At 37.8% G+C, this 23,221-nt stretch overlaps 1 protein-coding gene across 3 annotated transcripts in view; it reads left to right on the top strand.

The window, feature by feature from the left end:
• The window catches only part of SKAP2 (src kinase associated phosphoprotein 2), a 304,301-nt gene that overhangs the window by 263,647 nt on the left and 17,433 nt on the right, over nucleotides 1-23,221 (top strand). For all 3 annotated transcript variants that reach the window (XM_067746566.1, XM_067746564.1, XM_067746565.1), the window contains one exon: nucleotides 17,758-17,835. In XM_067746566.1, the coding sequence (XP_067602667.1) occupies nucleotides 17,758-17,835 (78 nt within the window). The remainder of the gene's footprint in view (nucleotides 1-17,757; nucleotides 17,836-23,221) is intronic.

The following is a 23,221-nucleotide window of genomic DNA, read 5'->3' as shown; positions in this document are numbered from 1 at the left end:
CCATAACTATGATTTTTTAAAAGCTGACATCTGCAAGGACAAAAACCAGAGGACTTAAAGTAACTGGTAAGAAAATGATGAGCTTCATGTTTAACTCAGATCTGGAAAGTTGCACAAGCAGGTTAAAGGACGGTGAAACAAAGGTTAAGAATTAATGATTACATAGATGCTTGGGGAAAGTGTTTAAAAATGCTCTTTCAAGCCACTCCTTGGATTCAGTGAGCATTGGAGGAGTCACTGCAGGGTCTAGGACAGAGGAAGGCTGTGGTCAAGATTCAGCCGGCTCACTCCCAGTCCCAGCTGTGACTTACATTATCCCTTTGTTTCCTTCTCCACTCCACACCCTTTCCTTCAATTAAGCGAGCTCCTTTGCTCAGCCCACTGTTTACATGTCCTGCTCCCGATTTCACATTGCCTATTACGCTCTGTCATACACCAGATAACCTCATTTCACCTCCCTGGGCAGCCTATGTTTTCTTTCACAAATTACCTTACATCTCAGTTCTTCCTGGAAACCTAGCTTGATTAAGTGGGTCAAGGTGAAGGTCAGCTATACTCATAACAAAATATAATCTCTCCCTATATTGCTTAAGACACAACTGTAAGAGACAGTAACCCCCAAACATGTAGATATACATGTGTAGGCACTTTAAAATATGTGCATTTTGAGCCTAGTTGTTTATTTAATATTTCCTGAGAGCCCAGCATTAATTTGAAGGTATTCTGAAGCAGTCATTTAAATGTTTAATAAATGAACTGAAAAGGGTGAAGCAAATGCAACATGAAATGAGAAAAAAGAAAAAACCCCAACTTTTATGTAAGTAATTCATTATTCATGCAACAGTTAGTATTAATTATTCATGAGACAGATATTTATTAGGCGGCTATTATATGTCAGGCACTGTGCTAGGCACTGGGGAATGCAGGGTTGACCAATATAACTCAGAGTTTGTTAAATAGAAGTATAAAATATAACAAATACTCAATAAGGAATAGTTTTGAAAAGTAATTGGAGACTAAAAAGAGACTGATGAGAAACAAAGATCAAAGCCAAGTCTATGCCAGTAGATGAGATATCTGAAAAGACCCCTTCATTCAGTGCTACCCATACTCAATGAGCAAAATGTGGTTCTGAACACCACCTAAAGAGCATTCTGAAGATGAAAGTAAAATGATTAAGGTCAGGGAGACCTTGAACGAAGACCCTTAAAAAATGTTTAGATGAGGTAACTTGGTATATTTGGAAGAGGCCAGATTATAACATATCCATGTCATGGGGAAAGAGGGGAATTTATATTCATGAAAGGATTTAAGAAAGAGTTAACAAGAAAGACTTTTAACAACAACTGCCAAGTCCCCTCAGCATTTAAACCTATTTCTTCTTTTTTTTCTTTCCCCCAACAACAACAAAAAAAGACTTTCTAAAGGAAATGGTGGAAGAAACCCCATTGCTTGAGACATTAAAAACCAGATGGTCCAAAGCCCCAGAAAATATTCACGTGGGATCAATCCTTCACTGGGTGAAAGCAAAGGAACCAGACCAGTGCAATTTGTGTTTTGAACCTCTAGCTTAGCAGTGCTAGGAAAATAAAGATTTACTTTTCCTTGAACTTTTCCTTAATTTCTTAGCTCTCCTCTGTGCTCTCACAGCACTCTGTGTTGACTTGTATTAGAGCTGGCAACACCGGGATTGCCTGTTTACTTGGGCGTCTCTTCTGCTAGCTCCAAGTATTGCGAGTTTATCAGGTTTTCTTCCTGCCCCTGCAGGAGTGCTCTGTGCCCTGGGTTCTGGAAATGCTCCTGCACAATGGTTTTGCATTTGCTTCTGCCAGAGCCCCAGGAGTTTTACAATTTTTATGTTAAATTTCTTGGCTTGAAAATACCACTTGAGGATAGTATATATTTGGATCTCACATTGTACAGGCATGGGGTTTTGATTTCTCACAGGAAACCCTTCCCCTCCCTCCTCTGACCACCACCATCCAGAGCACTGGGAAGACAAAAAGCTTCCTTGTGGCTTCCCTAGGCTGGTGGGGCTCTTGCTTCCAGCTCCTTGCTTCTGATGGGCCCAAGGCCATGTCTCCTGTATCTGTGAAGATGGTAATCCTCCAGCCTCAACCTCACCCTGTAAATGGTCGGTATTCCCCTTTGAGTAAGTGGGGAGAGACAGGTCTGTTTTCAGCCTGGTTGCCCATATTGTTAAAGGTTGAATTCCTAGTTATAAGTAATCAGTTACTACAAAACCACTGCAGTAGAGACTTAGCTTAATTTTAAGTGTTTGATTTATAAACTAATTCAAGTCAAATAAACAAAAATTTGAGTATATACTATAGGCAAGATTCCATGCTGGGCGTCTAATATCCTGTCTTCTGAGTACTAATGGGCTTTATACTCAATATTAATTACTCCTTGACAAGAAATTTTGTTGACTTTATGACAGAAGAGATCTTAAATGGCTGCTGAATTTATGAAGTAAATGATTCTATTCCTATTTAGGGAAAAAATGACATTTGTATATGTAGAGAATTACTCAAAGTAGAGATCTATCCAGATCCCAATGTATACTTCGGTTTTACAAGCTAACAATGATACGTATTTGCATTTGAGGTCATGTCAGATGAGGTTAACTTGGTTATATGAGAATATGTCTTAAAAATGGAGTTGGCATTCCAACCAAATGAAGTCCTTCTTATTTAAATAATGTATTTTATTCCCTATGCCGATCAATCATTTTCTCTCCCAGAAAGTCAAAGCAGTTTTTGCACTATTGATTTGCAAAACTTACATGACATAAACATTATGTGACAGAAGTTGTTTGTTACTGAGAGAGAGGATATCACCTCACAGAAACTTGTCATCTGGAAGTAGGGAAAATCACACAAAGTAATTTTGTTTGTATCATGGCTTTTTCACAGTTGGCTACATTTGTGACAGCTGATTTCATATTAAATACTAACAGAATTTTGTTTATGCTTGAATGTGCTACAGTAGGATGTAGATTTTACTCAGAACCTTCCTGTTTACAAAGTGTTTCATTCCAGTAAATTATACACTTGTAGGCCAGTTATAAAGACCATAGATGTTATGTATCTAAGAAAATTGGGCTACCACTTTGGTGTCAAAATTTTGAAGTTTTATTTTACCCTTGAATCCTAGCAAGTTATTGTTTTTGGAGATCAGAAGTGGTAAATTATTGGGAATTTCATTTGGTACAAACTAATAGAAACAGTTGTTATCAACAGGTGTGGCTTTAGGAAATCATGGATATTAATATAAATTGTGTGATTATAATGAGTAAGCTTTGGAAACAGCTAATTGATTGCTGGAAAGAGTTGTCGGGCTTTTGATATAGGAAGCAAATTAGAGTTTATATTTCTCATTTTCAAGAACACTAATACAGTGAAAAAAATCGGTATGTTTATTTATGTTGCTTGCAGTGGCATAAAAAGTCGTATTAGTAAATTTTTATGTAATTTTAGTGACATATAGTTTTAAAAAGCCTAACTGAATTGAGTTGAATCTTTCTTGTTTGTGATGTGTGTCTACGGTTTGTTTCGTTTTGATATTACTTTTCAATATACGAATATACCCATGAGACGGGCTCTTGCTGAAGTTTTGGTCACTGTGTCATCAGTGCTATGAGTGCACATTGTCAGTTGTTTAAACATTGTTGAATCCACTGTGGCCTGGCAAGAAGCATCTGGGAGCCAGACTTTTCCTGTGGACACGTGCCAAGTAGTGTATTGTATTTCTTCACTGAAGTGAACTGTATTGAGATAATTTTTCTTCTTGAGTTTTTTAAGTTCAGAAATTATTTTCCAAGCTAGGGGAAGATCATATGATAAAACTGTTTATAACTACCTGAATTCTATAATAGCTGGTCAAGAATTACTTTTATTTAGTTAGAGTAGGTATAAATAAGTCATTCAGTTAAACTACATTCAGATAGTTAACATTATTCTCCTCATTAGACCATTCTGGAAGGTTCACCTGTCATTTCATGTATTCTCTTTACATCAGTGATTTACTCTAAGGAAGGACAAATAGACATTGAATGCCCCTTTAGGTACTATAGATGGGCATGCCATTAAATTTATATGTTTGATTGTGTTTTTTAATTAGATAGAAATAAACCCTAAATTGCATTCTTAATATATATAATTATAGCATAACATCAGTCTTAACTAAAAATTGTCAGGAAAAGTTTGTAAAGTGTCATTTAACTTTAAAGAAATACCTGAATAGTTGTGGATTGGGGATGAGAAAACAAGAATACTTTGTCACACTGGAAAATAGGCTAGGGGTTATTAGTCTTGGAGTCAGACACTGCCTGGACTCTAGGCTCCTAAGGTGACAGGGATTTGTCTTTCCAGAATGGATAAGGTTATTCCATCTGCTACCCTGGGACGCTGTTGCGTGAGACCTTAAAAAAGTAAGATCTGGTTTGTCCACCATGTACATTGAAAATACCCTGGCTCTTATACACAAGAGCAGACATTTCGTTTATGTTGGCCTTATGTTTGCAATCTCAATAAGAGATACTTTGCAAATGAGAGTTCATCCATACTGTTAGGGGCCCAAAACAGAGCAAGTGTGTTGTTTTTTTAAGCTCAAATTTTTATTCTTATGTACTTTGAAGAACATCAAGTACTGTTTGGCAGGAATGAACATCGAGAGCTCCATCAGATGAACTTTGTGTGCCTAACCTCCCCTTCTTTCCCCTACAGGTTCTACCTTGCTTCTTTTGGCGACTCCTCTCTATAGAAATATTCTAGTTTTAGAAGATCTCTCATTTTCTAGGCCCTGTAACATATTTTATCATAAATTTGTGTGTCAAAAAAATACCTCCCACCTTAGAATTGAAAATGCTTTAAAAACATAATTCTGAAAGTCTATGTATAGTCCCTCATAGGTACACGGACATTTGTATTTTGAGAATGCCATTCTTTTATACTATGTAAAGTGTTTTTAATTTGCTGCATTTTTCATGTCTTATCGCAGTCAGATCTAGTGAGGAGCTATAGCTGTTTTATTCAGGATTAATCAATCTTCTTGGGCTCCTGGCTAGGACAGAAGCTGCTCTCAGCTCTGCTTGCTTCAGGGCTTGGCCTTATTCTGTTTTCTCATCATATTCAGTCTCTGAGAGGGAGGTGATGGGAGATGATTTTTCCATTTGCAAGCTGCCTTCCAACTGAAAGAAAGATGGAGGGGGCAAAAGCCAAGCTTTTCACTTTCTGTGGCCATTACAAACATGACTCTTCTCTTTTTCAGCAGTGTACACTATTTTTCAAGGGAACTATTTTTTTTTTTTTAGACTGTCAGAGTTAGCCAAGTTATTTTGTCATTGAAGAGTGTTAAAAGTAAGAATATATGTCTATATGACATCATGAATATTAACTTTCTCATAAGTTGAATGTTATGGCAATATGTTAAAGTGCTGTTTAATTAACAAATAAGTGATCTATGCAAAGTCTTACATAGAATGAGAAGAAAAAGTGTAGTGCGGGCTTCCCTGGTGGCGCAGTGGTTGAGAGTCCACCTGCCAATGCGGGGGACACAGGTTCGTGCCCCAGTCTGGGAAGATCCCACATGCCGCGGAGCGGCTGGGCCCGTGAGCCATGGCCGCTGAGCCTGCGCATCCGGAGCCTGTGCTCCACAGCGGGAGAGACCACAACAGTGAGAGGCCCGCGTACAGCAAAAAAAAAAAAAGTGTAGTGCTTCTGAACTTGGGCTCTGGAGGAAGACTGCCTGGATTCAAATGCTGACACTACTTCTTATAGCTGTGTTATGCTGAGCAAGTTACTTAAATGTTTCTATGCCTGTGTTTCTTCATCTGAAAATGGGAGTAACAGCAATACCTTCCTCATAGGGTTTTGAGGATTGAGTAAGATTTCACTGTATAGTGTCATGGCTAGCATGGTGCTTGGCACACAGTACATTCTTAGATTATCATGATAATCACTGTTGTTAAAAATCTTCTGTGCACTGGACATTCAACTTTTTCATTCTCACAATAATTATCTAAAGTAAATTTTGTATTTCTGTTTTCCAGATTGAAAATTGAGGCTCAGAGAGTTTAATTAGCTTGTCTAAGTTTATACAGCTGGTGAAAGAGGATAATGTGAACTTCAGGAATATGAATTTTATTTGCATTTCTGTAGTTCCATTGTATCTTTTGGGATTAATATGGGATTAATTTCTGATTCCATTATGATTGATTTTATTAATTATATTATTATTTAGTATTATTTAGGGAAGTATGCCTATATTTAGAAGTTTAAAAGGCAAGTGATATTTGAAGACAAAGGACGGGGGGATTGAGAGTGACTCTCTTCCCACCCTCTCAGCTCCTTATGTCTGGGACACACAGAGCCAGGGATCAGGATAGTTAGGGGTTTTTTTAGTATTTAGCAACAAGGAATATTCAACTAAGAGTAACTGACCCTGAGAATGTGGAGAGGGCAGAAAAGCAATAAACAGTCATTACCATTGCCTCTTTTTCTTTCTACTATTTGATATAGTTTAAGTGTGGAAGTAGCATATTAAAAAATGAGTGAGACTGAAGGACATAGGAAATAAATAGGGAAACTGCTGCTATACCCAGATTTAATTGTGGAAAAAAATTAGACAAAAGCAGTTGTCATCTTAGAATCCATCATAGCCAGTGAGGAAAAAACCGGCCTCCGCCAGAGATGTTTGCCTAGACTTTAGGAAGGCAGATTTCAGAAAACTCAGAGAAAGAATAGGCACAATGTATGGTGTTAAAGACAAGTGTTTTAAAATGCCATTTAATATCACAGGATGTCAATGGGAAGAAAAAGGGAGAGAAACTAAAACATATCATTGTGCTAGAATCTATCCAATGAATGTAACTTTTAAAGAGACATACATTAGCCATTGAAATGGCCAAATAACCAAAGAAAATATGAAAATAGCTGAAATTTATAAATTATGCTAAAGACAACAAAAGGTATATAATTGCTCTCTGGTTTTGTTTGTTTTTGAAATTATTAGGGGCAGTAATTCAAAGAAAACAATTTAGTTTTTATTTTATTTGCTCCCTTCTGTCAAGAATTATCCTTCAACTGATAAGATTGGTAAGAGATAACAGAAGCCCAGCATGGGCAAAGAGATTCTAATAGAATACCCAGCTAACCGAAATCTGTTTAGTTTTTATTCAACAAATTTTCATGGAAAACAGCTTTTTGTTCTAGCCCCCCCCCCCATGTTAGGCTGCTGTAATGTAAATATGCCCTTGGGGAGTTCACACTTGGAGGCAAGTAGACTAGTAGACAAATATTTATAATACTGTGTACTAACTAAGGCTGTGAGAACAGAAAGCGGGGAGTGGCCAGCTGCCTGGAGGGATTTGGGAAAAGCATCCTAAGTTGGGGGACATTTGAGCCCTGTCTTCAGGATGAGTAGAATTTAATTTGTCTTCTGACCCAGATAAGACTCTGAAGTGGACTCCAGAGAAACTACTAAAATAAGGTGTCCAAGAGAGCCTTTTATGCCATAAAGAAGATGAAATAATGATTCTAGAGTAAAACCCAACATGGCTTCAAGGAAATGACAGACATATAACAAAGACAATACCTTCAGTGAGGCATTTGGCCAGAATTCTTATGAAATATTTATGGGTATAAAGACCATTAGATAACTGACTCTACAGCAGTGCCCAAAGGGTGTGGACCAATTGATTTTGTGATCACCTTAGGGCTTAGTTCTCAGAATTGTCATACTGCCATGTTCATGAATGCCTTGGGTAGATATATACAGGCTATGCTCTCAATAGACCAAAATCGTGGATCAAATCTAACAGGATGAAGTATGATAGAATATCACACTTGCCCCCAAAATCTAGCTGCCCAAGTATGAGAAAGGAAAGACTTTGCCCCACAGAAAATGGGAAGAACACGGGATTTTGGTCAACAGCTCAATTTGAGTCAACAGTAATTTGATTCAATCCTTAGATTGTGTGCTTTGGGAGTATAAAAGAATTAGCAAGCAGTGCTCTGGGTTAGCAAGATAACAGGTTTTTCATGTTGTGGATCAACAATATTTAGATTTTTAATTAAAACTACCCTAGAGGGCTTCCCTGGTGGCACAGTGGTTGAGAGTCCGCCTGCCGATGCAGGGGACACGGGTTCGTGCCCCAGTTCAGGAAGATCCCACATGCAGCGGAGCGGCTAGGCCCGTGAGCCATGGCTGCGGGGCCTGTGCTCTGCAACGGGAGAGGCAACAGCAGTGAGAGGCCCGCGTACCACACACACAAAAAAAACAAAAAACTACCCTAGAAAGTGCAGGGCAGCAATTCTCACACTTTTTAATCCCAGGAGGTCTTTTCTTTTTGTCTGGGTTTTTTGTTTGTTTGTTGTGGTGGTGGGTTTTTTTGTTTCTTGGCTCTCCCGCACGGCCTGTGGCATCTTAGTTCCCTGACCAGAGATCGAACCCAGGCCCTCTGCAATCAGGAGGCCTTTTCAGTCTTAAGAATTATTGAGGACTCCCAATTATTGAGGACTCTTTTGTTTATGTGGGTTATGCCTCTTAATATTTAGTGTGTTAGAAATTAAAACTGAGAAATATTAAAAATATTAATTAATTTAAAAGTCATAATGATAAGCCCACTACATGTGAACATAAATAACATTGTTTTTGGAAAAATAGATATATTTTCCCAAAATATGAGTGAGGAGTGGCAGATCTCTTGAATGTGTATCTTAATAGGAGACATTTAGACTCTCGTATCTGCTTCTGCCTTTACTCTGTTGTTATATGTTGTTTAATTTAAGTACAGTCAGCATGTGAAGAAAATCCAGCCTCATACAGATATGTACTAATAGGAAAAGGAAGTATTTTAATAAGCCTTGCAGGTAATGGTGGGTATTCTTCTTTGATACTGTACCCAAACTTGACAAGTGTTCGTTAAAGGCTAGTTGCAATGTGGAGTCCAAAACCATATCAGTGAACTTTCCACACAGTATTACAGCAAAATTCAGGAGACCGTCTTGTACTTTGAATGGATGTTTTACCCATGCGTGCTTTTGTAACATCATGCATTGGTCAGTTGGAAAATATGGGTTCGTTACATTATGCAGAACTTCTAAATATTGACACAGTTATGGTACAATTAAAACATCACATTCAATATCACCACTGATCTCATTAGAAAAGTCCTTAAATGCTGAAGAGTTATCAAGCTTATATCCTAAGATGTAAGTTTCTAAAATTCTAATTTTTGCTTGAAAGGTCAAATTTTATCATGGGCAATAAATGTCAGTTGTTTTTGTTAAAATAACAAGTTCACTTAATTCATTTTTGAGAAAATGTCTGCCAGATTCTTAAGTCTGAGTAACCATAGCCTGTCAGTCATTCTTTCAAGTAAAAATGGTGTTCCATGAAAAAAGCAGCTCGTTCAGTTTACCACTCAATCTCCCACACACCTGGAGCTGCGGCGGCTATGCCTTATACATCCTTCTGATTTTGTCTCACAGCATATTAAAGAGACAGGTATTCAAGATTGATTAAATGAAAATAATAATTTGTCATCGAGGACACTCTTAGGTAAAACCGGCTTGTTTGTTGTTAATGCTACTGCAGGGCAGTGAAGAATACAGTGACAGTCTGGTGCCACTGTGTTAGTTTACGTTGAAGTGTCAGCAGTTTACCCGTCATTGCTCTGCAGCATCAGTGCAAATGTTAACACAATGAAAAAGGCAAATATCTTAATTTTATTATGAAAATAGTTTTGACTTCATAGACCCTCTATGCCCCAAAAGGGTCTTGGAAACCACTGCTGGTATAAGGGATTATAGAACCAATAAGTCAAATGGGTGATGGTTCCTCTTAGAGGGACCTGTGATTTTTCTTTCTTGGACTCTTGAAAATAAGGTTCAGGTGCACTGCACATGAAGAGGTTGAGTGTATTTGCATAAGCAGGCATCAGAAACAGAGTCAAAGCCTGTAACAAATGAGCTCTGCATTCGTAGATCTGCCTTTTTCCTAAGGCTATGGTAGACAGTTCCTTATAAAACAGCCATGTTACAATTAAATGATCTTATCACCAACTTATGTATATTAGATAGTATTTTTTACAGAATGAAACTTAAACTAAAATCTAAGTTAAGATGAAATATTTTACTTTCTAAAAATGGGATGGATTCAAAACAGTTTATCATGAAATACATATACATTTGAGATATTATTATTAAAAATGAGAATAAAGAAAAACCAGAAACTGAATAAGGGTTGTCTAGAAGGAGATGTTAATACTGTTTATGGATAGGTCTTCTGTGACTGAAAATATTTTTTCTTTTTTTGCTTATCTCTATTTTCTGGCTTCTAGCAATGAACAGATACTGCTTTTGTAACAAGAATAATAAGAAAAAAGTTCAATTTAAATTAAAAAAAGAACTTACATGTAGCAAAGTATAATTGTACCAGAAATCCAGAGCCAGGTAGAGGTTACTATAACTGAGAAATAATTTAATTTGGATGTAAATTTTAATATTACAGAATTTATTATACACTTTAATTAAAAAGCTGAGAATTTGAGCTTTGTGAAATAGTTAGAAGAATGTCATATTATAGCATACACCGACTAGAATACACTGGGACAAGGTGGAGTCGCATTTCATAATTTCCCCATGTCTAGTATTCTATAGGAGTGGGATCATTTGCAGACTCACAGTTACTTCTGACTGATGGAATCTGGCCTAGTAAAACCTTATTTTTAACCTATGTGCTTTCTTTGCCTGCCATCGTTGCCTGTAGATGAACAAGTGTATGTAAGACTGCTCCTGCTACTTAATAGAGAAGTACATCTAGAGCAGCAGGAATGTCTGCAGTGCGTGTTGCATAGAAGGCAGTGCAGGGAGAGAAGAGCAGGGTGGAAGTGCCATGACCTTGGTCCAGTCATCCAACACCCCAGTTCAGTTCCCCTTTAATGAAAGAAGGAAGTTGAACTGGATGATAGCTAAGGTGTCTTTCCCTTCTAAGATTTCTCCCAATTCTGTCAAATGAGATCCTTGCTTGAATTTGAGTTTTTTCCCAACATCCCAACCATGATGTTAACAAGTTTAATGTCTGTGAACAATCATTATTTTTGCATTTTCATGTTTGTGTATAAATTATGAATTTTAATATTATAGTACAGAAATTCACTGTGCTCTAAAGGCATTTATTTTAGCAGTGATAACCTTTTCGTATTAAACCCTATAAGAATAGAATGTCCAGGTTGAAAATTAGCTTCTATGATTGTACAACTATTGCTTATTTTATTGCCTTTTATATCACATTAACCTTCTCGGTTGCTTAATTAATAAGTTGTTGCAAAACACCCAGCTCCTCAGGTAGTGAACTTGATACTGCATGCTAATTGTGCTTTTTTTTTCCCCCTTGAGAAATCTGATTATCTCATTGTCCTCTCCAAATCCTGTTCAAAGTGCTATGGGATAGACGTTATTCTTTCTGCTTTACAGAGAAGACACAGAATTAGAAACAGTGTCGAGGTTGCATGAGTAACTAGACCTTTAACAGTAGGACTCAGTTTGCCTAATTTCCAGGAGAGTAAACATGACTGCCATTTCAGGCATCTTTATCTTTCTTTTCATTTTGAAGTTAGCATAATACTAAAAGGCACATGCTTATATCTTTATAAAAATATATCTTTTATTGCTATAAACTATATGTCAGGCTATTAAATAGATAGAAGAAACCTTTAGAAGTGCCGTATTTTAAGTTCCCAGTAGTCCAGGATTTATAGGCCCTTAAGGAGCTCACTTGTCTTCATTGTCATAATTTTGAATTCCCTCACCCATATCCCTTCGACTTTACTCTTCCACTTCTCTAACCCTTCCACCAGCTTCAGAGCTTGCCCCAGGTGTTGAGAGAGAAGAGGAGGTGAGGTTCCATTTGTATAAATCCTCCCTGTGTTTCTGCCTCTTTTTCATCTTACTGCTAGGACTAGCTGGAGGTGTCTTCAGTTCCCCATCCCATCTGTTCCATCTCCTCCTACTCAGGGGCATCTTGCTTGCAACTCCCTGGAGCCTGAACCCTTGATGAAATGTGCAGGAGAGCCTGTTGTTCTGAAATGTAGGTGAACCTCTTTCAGATCTTTGTGTGTAGAAAGGCTCCTCTTTACCATCTCCATTTAGCTGTGTTTTCCTTATTGAAATAAAGTGAGAAGGTAAAGCTGACTGGCCTCAGAAATAAATCCGTTTTCAATTATGAGTTGCATTAGAGACCTTTACAAACTATCAAATACTGTGTGCTGGCTTTAGGGGCAGTTGAATGTGTAGAACATTAAAGGTGGGGAAGGAGGATGGAGAAGAGAAAGGAGAAGATGCACGTTTGGGACAGCCAGACGTGAAATTCTGTTTCTAAATCGTCGCTGAAAGGATTGCTTAACCTAAGATGTACCTCAAATACAGTGCTATGGTAGGATAGAACCTACCCACTTATGTGAAAATGTTTTCCAAGTCCACAAACAGCCAATATTCACGAGAAATTTTAGCAAAAACTGTATCTATAAACCGAAAATCAAGGAAATGGCACCATGGCTTAGAGCTGGGGCTTCAGTGAAAGCTGTGAAAGTTTAAATCCCAGCTCTTGTTCTAACTGGCTGTGTGAACCTGGACAAATTATTCAAGCTCTGTAAATGTCACTTTTGCATCCATAAAGAGGAAAAAAGAGTTCCTATTATTACCTCATAGAATTGTTAATGAGGATTTAGTTACATAATGGATATAAATGCATATAGTGTGAACATTGAAGCAACACATATTAACGTTTCTTGAGATAAATATATAGTCTCATAATCAGATGAAGCCTGGGCAGGTAGAGATCTAAACCCAAGATTTATTTCAGAGCATAACTTTTGATTCTGTGTTTTATTCTTTTTAAAATTACATTGTAATTCAGGAGAGCTGTTTTCTGAAGATGTTTAGTGAGAAAGGTAATCATCGTGTGAGTCAAGGATTTTCTTGTGTTGTCGTCCTCTTCTCCCTGGAAGACATGATAATATCAGTCCTCAGCCATGATGTGAACATCACACATCCTGTTTTGGTGCTAACAAATTGTCTTTAGCCTTTTCCAAGCAATGTCAGCTGCACATGTCAGTTGCTTATCACTTTTGTTTTTTCGGTTATTTATCCTTAAAAAAGAATGTTAGTAAGTCAGAAATAGCCATTTTGTAAAAACTGCATAGCTAGACAGATCTTTGATCCTTATTAGGGTAATAATCCATCTGTTATGGAACTGGATCAATTTGTAAATTAAATTGATTAATCTAGCAGCGAAAAAGAAAGGTCTTGACTTTTCCCACAGGAAGCATTTCCTCAGATGGTAGTCATTCTAAAAAAATCTGGGAAGACTCAATTTTCTGCTATTCTTTTTCTCTTTGCTCAACTCAGCAAAAAGGCTTAATATGTATCCAAAAAAGAGTGAAAGTAGAATTCAAGCTTTTAGATTCTCTAGGGTCTGGTTGTTCCTGGAGGTCTCATATTTTTGACAGGGTTTAATGTTAAAAACCTTTCAATGACTATAAGAACATTTTTAATACTCATTGGTTAGTTTAGTAAATGTATAACTATGCTTGAGTTATCTTCTGCAATTAGTTCACTTTATTGTTATTTTCATCTTGTTATGATCAAAAAAAAAAAAAATCTCCCGGTGATTCTCCTAACAATGTGTGAATGGAATAATAACTTCACATGTTGAAGAGTTTTGTGCTGCAGCTGAGAGGCATGTAAATACAAGCTGCTTGTTTGCAAGAAGCTTCCAGATTTGCAATATGATTGCTATGGAAACCACATAATGAAAACCTTATAACCATCTGTATGGTTTGATGGATTTTATTGCATAGCTGAGCTGTTTTTGTTTACTGTTATTAAAATGTTGAATGGAATATATTAACCCACACATATTGACTATTTGAGGTATTAATTAGTATCGTATAATGACATCATGCCTCAACCCCCAAATAAAATATGTTTAATAATAAACCTAAATAAAACAACATCTGTATGTTTCTAATATATTGTGAAGGTGATTATTGCCTAGAATTTTGGTCACTTGTCCTTATATATTTTTTGAATGATGTGGAGAGGTTTGCTCTGTTAGTAAATGAATGTAGTAGTAGGATTTATTTTCATGATTTTGGAATCCGTTTGTTCACTTAGTATTTATTGAACATCTCCCTTGTACCAGAGTCTATTCAAGATTCAGGTTGAGTTCTTTTCTTCCTAAGATTAAAAAAGCACACACCAGATTTGATTTTGTTGTCTTTTATATGGAAGCTGTTTGTACTGTTAGCCCAAGATAAAATGGGTTGTTTTACTGTTAAGAAAAATTGATATTTGAAACACAGAAGGCTTTGACCTAAAGATAGAAGTTCTAGGTTTGCAAAGGAGAAAGGAAGTGTTTTTAATGAGCATCTTATCCTCTAAAATACTTCTTATTAAGCATCTCACATGGATTTCAATTTGGATACTTCACAGTAAATATTTTTAATATCATTCTGAAAGTTTAAGAATACATTGTGCATATAATAGGTACTTAAATTTTAATAAAATAATAAATTCTTAGTAATAAATTCTAAATTCATTGACAACTTTGCCAAGAATGGAGTTTTTCCCACTTAATTCTTGTAATTATTATTATTTTTTTTGCGGTACGTGGGCCTCTCACTATTGTGGCCTCTCCCGTTGCGGAGCACAGGCTCCGGACGCGCAGGCCCAGCAGCCATGGCTCACGGGCCCAGCTGCTCCGCGGCGTGTGGGATCTTCCCGGACCGGGGCACGAACCCGTGTCCCCTGCATCGGCAGGCGGACTCTCAACCACTGTGCCACCAGGGAAGCCCCTCTTGTAATTATTAATAGTTTTTATGATATCTTGACACTGACTTTGGGTGGTGAGAGTAAATCCCATAGTGTCTTCTTAAGAGCCAGGAATAGTGCTTTCTGTATTAATGTGGTTAAAGCTTTTGACTTCAGGACAAGTGCCCTTAACTATTTTTGAATTTACTTCTTACTATTGAATTTGTGACCAAATTGGAAGAGAGGGAGTGCTGGGGAAAGAGAAAGTATGAAAAGTAAAGAAAGCTTTCTCCTTCACCTCAAAAGAAATTAATGATTTGTAAAACGAGTAGCTTGGACTAAATGATGGTAAATGTCCCTAATACCTTTAAAATCTGTATGAAAACACCCTATTGACCCATTTATGATAACTAGTCCTTGAGGTTTAACATAAGTGAGATAATTGTTGAAGAGAAAAGAGACAGCATTTAGTATTAGACTTTTTATTAGGTCTTCTATGTATTCTTTACTATTTGACTGAACTATATTAAATCGCCAATATTATGTTTAGCTTAATGTGTATAAAGTGCCAATGATTTCCAGCTGTTCCTTATATTGGAGCTTTCATTCTTTTGTTTGAATTGAGTTACAAAAATTTGAAACAGTTATAATTATCTTGTAAGTACAGTAACTCTCAAGCTTGATTTTAATGCTAGTTTTTATTAGTCACCACTTTAAAATTTGCATGGGACTTCTAAATTTACACCTGCATTCTTGATCTGTCTACCAAGCTTTGCAGTTGCCCCTGGACATTTCCTCTGGGTTGCCCCACCAGTATATTAAATGTCCCATATCAGAAACACAACCCCTTGAGTAGCTCATCTTGGCTATTCTCTTTTTAGTAATGATGTTCCCATTTCTCAGTTAACTAAGATCAAAACCTGAGTCATCCTTGGTTGCTCATTCTTTTCCCGTAGCCCTCCACATCCAGTCAGGCAAAGTTTGTCTATTCTAGTTCCTTTCCCCCTCATAACCATCTCCGTTCCATTTCCTCTGCCCCTTCAGTTCAGGACTGACTTCCCCTTTAGCTAGACTAGGAGTCGTCTCTCTCCCCACACCCCTCATCTAGGCTGTCTGGGACAATGGGATGTGATAGCCATTCCTCAAGCAGTTTCAGTCCTGCCCTTTCTCGCCTCAGAAATTTGGGGGGACTCTTGTTCCTCACCAAACATGTAAAAGTCTGAAGTCCACAGCAGGATGTTCACGGCTCTTCAACAGTTTGCCCAAATGACTAGCATTATCTCCCATCCTGCTCTTATTCTACAAGAACAGCCTCTGCCTTTATTATTATTATTTTTTTGATAAAAATGGACCATTTTTAAAGTCTTTATTGAATTCATTACAATATTGCTTCTGGTATTTTTCTATTTTTTGGCTGTGAGGCATGTGGGATCTTAGCTCTCCGACCAGGGATTGAACCAGCACCCCCTGCATTGGAAGGCGAAGTTTTAACCACTGGACCGCCAGGGAAGTCCCAAGAGAACCACATTCTTTAGCCAAAATGAATATGCTCATGCCTTGTTCTTTTGTTCATGCCTTCCCTTGTCTGGAAATTTCCTCCTTCCCATCTCTCCTTATTCAGATTCTCTCCATCCCTCAGAGCCTTTATGGTATTGCCCCAGTTGGGTGGTTTCTCCTCTCCACTCCTTCAGTACCTTGTACCTCACAGGTCAGGTTTTATGCCCCTTATCCCACTTTCCTTTAGGTTCTGTCTTCTGTCCCCTCTAGGCTGTAACTTCCTGAAGGCAGAAGCTTCCTACTACCCTTGCCTTTCTGGTAGAACCTCTCTCTCTTACAGGTAGTTAATGCTCAATGAAGATTCATGAGTTGAATTATTTAATAGTCATAATGACTGTATTTGTTTCTTTTGCATATTTTTCTTTAAAGTTTTTGATTTTCTTGGAATTACGATTCTTTTTGATCCCAGTTTTTCCTTGACATGCCATTTTGTTCGTATGTCCTGCCTTAAATATTTCTAAATTGTATATTAATCCTTAGGTGGGGCAAGTGGTCATGTAGTAAGTATTTCTTTGATGTAAAAGGATTAACTAGCCTATTGACTCTGTTTAAAAACCCTTCTTATTTAATCTCATCATTTTTCTTCCTATAACTTGGGAAAGGAGTGTGATGGGAGAGTGTAGAAATAACATGAAGATATATATGAACATATGCAGGATAAAGAACATGGATTTTGTCATCATAAACCTAAGTTTGAATAGCAAACATTGGAAGTTTCTTTATCTTTTTGAGTCTCAGTTTATTTCTCTGTAAAATGAGGATTTAAAATGGTTTACCTATGAAGTCTTAACATCTGCTGTAGTGTATGACACATAGTAGTTCCTCAGTGTAATTTGGGGGGTCTTACCTTGAAGGGTGAGGATGCTTCTAGTATCTTCCTGTGATGATCAATTGAGAAAACATGAAGTATCTGATGCTCAGTAAATGACTTCTAGGTTAACTGTATTTTATATCACACATTTTCTCTTTGCTCTGCTGTTGTTTCAGGGACCATGATTTTATCTGTGGTACTCATGCCACAGTATAATGTGGTCAATCCGTATAATGCCGGGTGTCATCTTACTGCATTTTTAGGGCTTTTCTGGATTTAAGATTATTCCAGATGAGTTTCTGTGAATATTTAAAACAAAATACATGAAACGTTAGTACATACCTTAAATTTTATCAAGCCAACTGGTCAGGTTGCTATTTGGAAATAGCTAGAGGTTTCTTTGTTCAGCTTTCGATTATTGAAAAGGGGATGTGAATGTTGAGTGGTTGCATTCTTTGAAAAGGAATATTTATGTGTTATACACTTTTAGTTTTGCTCTTAAGATGGGGTGAGTACTGTGTCTTTCTCCCTGAGGAAAGCCTTCAGTGTCCCATTTATGTTGTTTATTTACAGAAGAGGAAGAGAATGGAGCTCCGGTGAAAGTGGAGGGGCAAAGGAAGATGAGTCAGGACAGTGTTCACCACACCACAGGTAATGAGTTGTGCAGCTTTCTGGGAAAGCTTATGTTGGTTTTGTTCACTTTCCTTTTCGTCACTTTCTTACTGCTCTAAAGATGTGTCCTCGGCTCCCCGAGGTTGTCTCCTTGGGTCTGGACCTCTTATGGCTGATAAGCTTCTTAGACCCATTTAGGATGCATGAAAACCACTTGAGAAGGATTTATAAAGTAAGCCAATTTATACAAGGTATTCCTTTCTGAATTACTTTGTAACGACTCAATTAGCTTTCATTTCTGCGCAAAGGAGATTTAGTTGCATAAATTAGCTTATCATCATTGAGGAAGTGTCACTGCTAAAGGACAGTTTATAGATACAACATGCAGTTGCTGTCAAACCTATAAGAATGTAATATAGACATCTGTGTATACTTTGTGCTTGAGCAGAACAGACTTCTGCCATTCAGAGACTAACAGGGGACAACAAGTTGCCCAGGGGACTGGCAATGTAGACATCTCTGAAAAGGTCAACTTGACACAGGCTCTGACAATCGACCCACAGCTCTGTCTTCTTTGATAAAAATCAGATAAACTTAAGACCGCTAATTGATCTGCAGCCTGTTTAAATGTTGGCCATGCATATCTTCATTGCATATGATTAACACAGAAAGCAAATGAATTGGGTAAGAAATGCCAGAGTCCAGTGACAGCAACTTAAAAATGGGAAAAGGACAGTGGTGGCCTGGAAGGCTAGGAAGGATATTCCCCTTATCCCTTTCCACTTGGCACGTGGCCCCAGGTACTAATTATGACTAAGACTGGAAAAATAATTGCACGTGCTGTGTACGGAATCACATGATAAAGGCAACTTCTCTTGCTTCTTGTTATTTCCAAATAGCAGGAGATAAACCCTATCTGTAGTGCAAGCATGAGGTTAGTTTTGATAAACCAGCAATTATTTTACACAGAAAGAAGAGAAGGACTGCCTTCTTATCAGGACTTTACACCTCTTCATAGCCACATGTCAGCTGGGGCAAGGTCTGCCATATCATCCCATGTTCTGCAAAGAGCTATAGTTGGGGGTCACCTCCCCTCTCTGATATGTCCATACATCACTCTTTCAAGCTGTCAGGGGCAGGGTGGTCAAGCAGTGTGTGTTCAGGAAGTAGGCTTCTCGAGTCCTTCCTACTGTGGCATGTAGAAAGGAAACAGAGGCCTGATTTCCGGACCTGGACAGGAAAGCAGGAGCAGGTTGCTGCAAAAGGTTTGGGTTTGCTTTTTTCAGAAGGGAAGTGAGGAACAAGTCATTAGATGCAGCTATAAACACCAAGGCTGAGCAAAGCCTTGAGGACAATGTTCACTGGCAGTTTTAAGTACATACGTTTTGTTATTATCATAAAGCTTCTGCCAAAAGCATGTCGTTTTCTTTTTTTTTAAATTTCTGTGCAGGTATAGAAGGTGGACACATACAAATCTTCTTTCCACAAATATGAGTGTTTTGGCTTAAAACAATTATGTTTTTCCAAAACCCTTTTAAAGTAACTATCTCCCAAATTTTTGCCTTTGAGGGAAGGAAGAACAAATCAGGTTTTCCTCAAAGGAATGCAATAAGGAGATCTACCTTTTCATGCAATTGCTATAAAGCACTGCAATAATTCTCATCTTTAGTGACATGAAATTCTTTTCAAGCAACAGTTTTAATGCTTTTGCATACCAGTGACCTTTGCTCTCCCCAGGCTGTCAAAGATGTAACATTAGAAGTTTGTTTGCTGTGCAGGGCAGTGAGTTGACAAGGGTATTACTATCTTGCTGAGCTTCACATGATGTGAACTTCTAACCTTACTCAAGAATGTTATATTTTTCACGTTGACTGATTTTACTAAAGGAAAAATTCTTTTTTCAGACTACTCTAATGTAAAATATATAAGCAGAAACAAAATTAAGCATGTATTTCTTACAAGTTATTTCATGTTTAAGCTTACGTAGCTTGCATATAAAAAATAAAGATTCCATTTGATTTTTTTGAACATTATACAATATGCTTACCTTTCTAAAATAGTTTTTACACCTATGACATTACCCAAGGAGAGATTCTCCATTATCTTATTATTGTGTTTTACCCATTGTCATCATGTTTTAAAAATCTTTTCATTTTTGCAAAAGTCAATATCTCCAATGTTTAGCTTGTACTTTCATAACAATTCTGTTTTTCTTGCTCAGTGATCTGTTTTTGCATGTTTAACTTACAAGAGCAAATACATTGTTCAAATCTTTCACAAGCCAGCTAATTTAGAATGTTATTTTCTTTGTTTCTTTACCTTCTTTTTTAACCATATATGCTTCTTAGGATAAGAAACGTAATGAGATGATTTTTTTTTGATAATTTTGAAAACATGGATCACGGTGTGGATAGAATAGGAAAATTAATTCATATAATAAAGACAACTAAACCGATTTAATTTGTATTCACAATGTAAGCTTATTGGTGGTTTATGACATTATGCTCCATCCCATTTTTTTTGTTGTTGTTGTTTTAAAAAACACATCTCACAGGGATTATTTTTTCGGTGTATAAATGAACAGTGTTAACTTCTGTGAACCCACAGTGCTTCCAAGGATGTCGATGCATATTTTTTTGTGTATGTTTAGACACACTTAAAATTTAGAAAAGTAAACCAGAGGAGCTTGCTGCTCTCTGAAGAACAAGATAATTCTTAATTTTTATGTCTGGAATTCATTTTAAGAATTTTGACATTACTTTCCGAAGGAGACTAAGGCTAATGAACATAGACTGCCAGGTTTTCTCCCCCGTTGGGATTCTTCTACATCAGGGGTCTCTAAGCCCCGGGGCCGCGGGGCCGCAGCTTGTTAGGAACCGGGCCGCACAGCAGGAGGTGAGCGGTGGGCAAGCGAGCGAAGCTTCATGTGCCCCTCCCCCATCGCTCGCGTTACCGCCTGAACCATTCCCACGATCCCCCCCACCCCGCGCTCCACCACCCCCCGTCCGTGGAAAAATTGTCCTCCATGAAACCAGTCCCTGGTGCCAAAAAGGTTGGGGACCGCTGTTCTACATCATAACTAATATTGCATGCTGAAATAGAATAGTCAATTTGTGTGTACAGGTAGGTAGCCATGTGACATAAACAACTTACTATTCTTTAACAGGGCTCACATATGGGACACAGGAATGAGGTTGGTCTTTGGGTAACATCATCATCAAGATTGCAGAAAGCACAGTAGAAAATGCATCTTGTTCCCAGGACTGCCAGATCACTAGCTCTGTTGACTTTTTACAGCAGTGAGATTTAATGAAATGCCCATGATGCACATCTAGGGAGAGATGCATCTTGCACACGGTTGGGGTCTCTCTTCCCCTCCTGTGCTCCTGTAACTCCCATTAGTGTTAATGGGAGTTTCACTAAGCGCATCGAGGGGAGGAGAGACCCCCAAAGTGATAAGGATTATGTGTTAGAAATCACCGTATACTTTCCTCTTCCTTCTTCCCTCTCCCCTGCGTTTGAAAATCTACTGAGTGAAATACTATTGTGAGAGAATCTGAAAAAGGAAAGAGCAAGCAGAGGCTGAACAGCTGCAGAACCCACTGGGATGCTTCAGCTAAGCCAAAACTTCTCTAGTTTTTAACCCAGGTTTTCTTTCTTCAGCCTTTTAGGATCAAGCCTAAGGCTGAGCAGCATGGGGAACACACAGGAGCCTCGACTGGGGAAACCAGCTATTTAGATCCTTTTACCTCCTGGCCAGTGACTATGGGGGAGGGCCTTGCGTGTGAAATGATGTCATCCTCTCTTTGCTCTAATTCCTTGACTTTTAAACTGACACTGACGGACTGCATGGGGCACAACATTTGACCCAGTTAGCAGTTGATTTAATCTGACTAGAATGTTTCAACTTCTAAATCCCTATTTGTCTAAATAAGTGGTTTTTAAAGGAAATCATTCACTTCATTATTAAGTAATTTTTTTCTTAGAAAAATTTGACAATGTTTGGAGAAATCTGTCCAGCCAGAGTGCCCTCTAGTGTCCATTCATAGAATTTCCATAATATATGCTTTGAGGGGAAAATGTAATGAAGGGTGGCCACAAGCATTGTTAGTTCTTGGTTGGATTCCCAGGCTTGTGTACATCCCTGCTAGCTTCTGTGATGAGTGTTCAAATGCTAGAGCGGAAAAGTCAATAAGGTGTCTGTCTCTCTGTCTCCCTCCCTCCTTCTATCCCTCCTTTCCCCCGTCCCCTCTCTTTTTTTGAGTTCTTAGAAAACAAGCGGAAAAACTTTAATAGGAGGATTGTCCTTGTTTATTTTCTTAAAAGTATAATGGAAAAGTCACGTCTTACTTCTTAAATAGTCAGACTCCATATTATTCAGATTTTCTTTTTGGCTTTAAAAAAATGTTTCAGATACTAAAGAGAATTTTTTAAATTTCGAATAAACCTAACACTTTGAGTAAATCACAAGCTATGTGTAATAAGATGAACGCCCTCCTGACACGCTAATGTGACTGGTTGTGTTAGAATTGCCAAGGAGCCTGCTGTTTGAGAGCCATATAACAAAACTAAGATGACAACCCTGATCCAGCATGTGTCTCCACAGTTATCCCCTCAGAATTCAAAGATGACATTCCAATGATGGAAGTTGTCAGCACGTGTATGTTCTGCCTGGTTAGTGAATACAGGGACATCTTATTGATATTGCTTGCATTCTTTTTGCATTAACTCATCAAAACTCAATTATCATGAAATTAAAAACAGGAAACAGTTCTCAGTGTAACAAAAGCAGCCAGTGTATTTAACTCTGTGCTGTGTTTCAGGCGACCCACATTGTATAAGTGACAAAGCATTTATTACCCGGTTTATTGTGGTATTATAGAGCGGAGAGCGCTAAATAATCAATCAGTTAATGGTCTGTATGGCAGTTTGAACACATCACATCCATTGTGCTTATGCTGTTAGAAGGATGAGCTGATAACTGCAGTGTATGTTGCATGTTTATTCAGAGCCTAATGTCCTGAACTAGGGCTGACAGAAATCTTGGAAAATGCAGCTTTAGCACTGGCAGTTTCAAAGTTGCTAAAATATTTTAGAAATAACTTTGAGAGGCTTTGGGTACAAAAGTTTCTAAAGATAAGAGCTGGAATTATCCTTTAGATTACTTTCATTTTATTCTCTTCCTTTAACCAGCTTTATGCTTTGAAAAAGTTTAAATTTAGGGACTTCCCTGGCAGTCCAGGGGTTAAGACTTTGCCTTCCAATGCAGGGGGTGCAGGTTTGATCCCTGGTCCGGGGAGCTAAGATCCCACATGCCTCGTGACCAGAAAAACAAAACATAAAAAAAGCAGAAGCAATATTGTAACAAATTCAATAAAGACTATAAAAATGGTCCATATCAAAAAAAATATATATATATATATAT

This window comes from Pseudorca crassidens, chromosome 8, assembly GCF_039906515.1.
Source record: "Pseudorca crassidens isolate mPseCra1 chromosome 8, mPseCra1.hap1, whole genome shotgun sequence".
NCBI classification, from domain to species: domain Eukaryota; kingdom Metazoa; phylum Chordata; class Mammalia; order Artiodactyla; family Delphinidae; genus Pseudorca; species Pseudorca crassidens.
The sequence above is the reverse complement of the archived record's forward strand: the minus strand, read 5'-3'. Positions and strand labels throughout refer to the sequence as shown.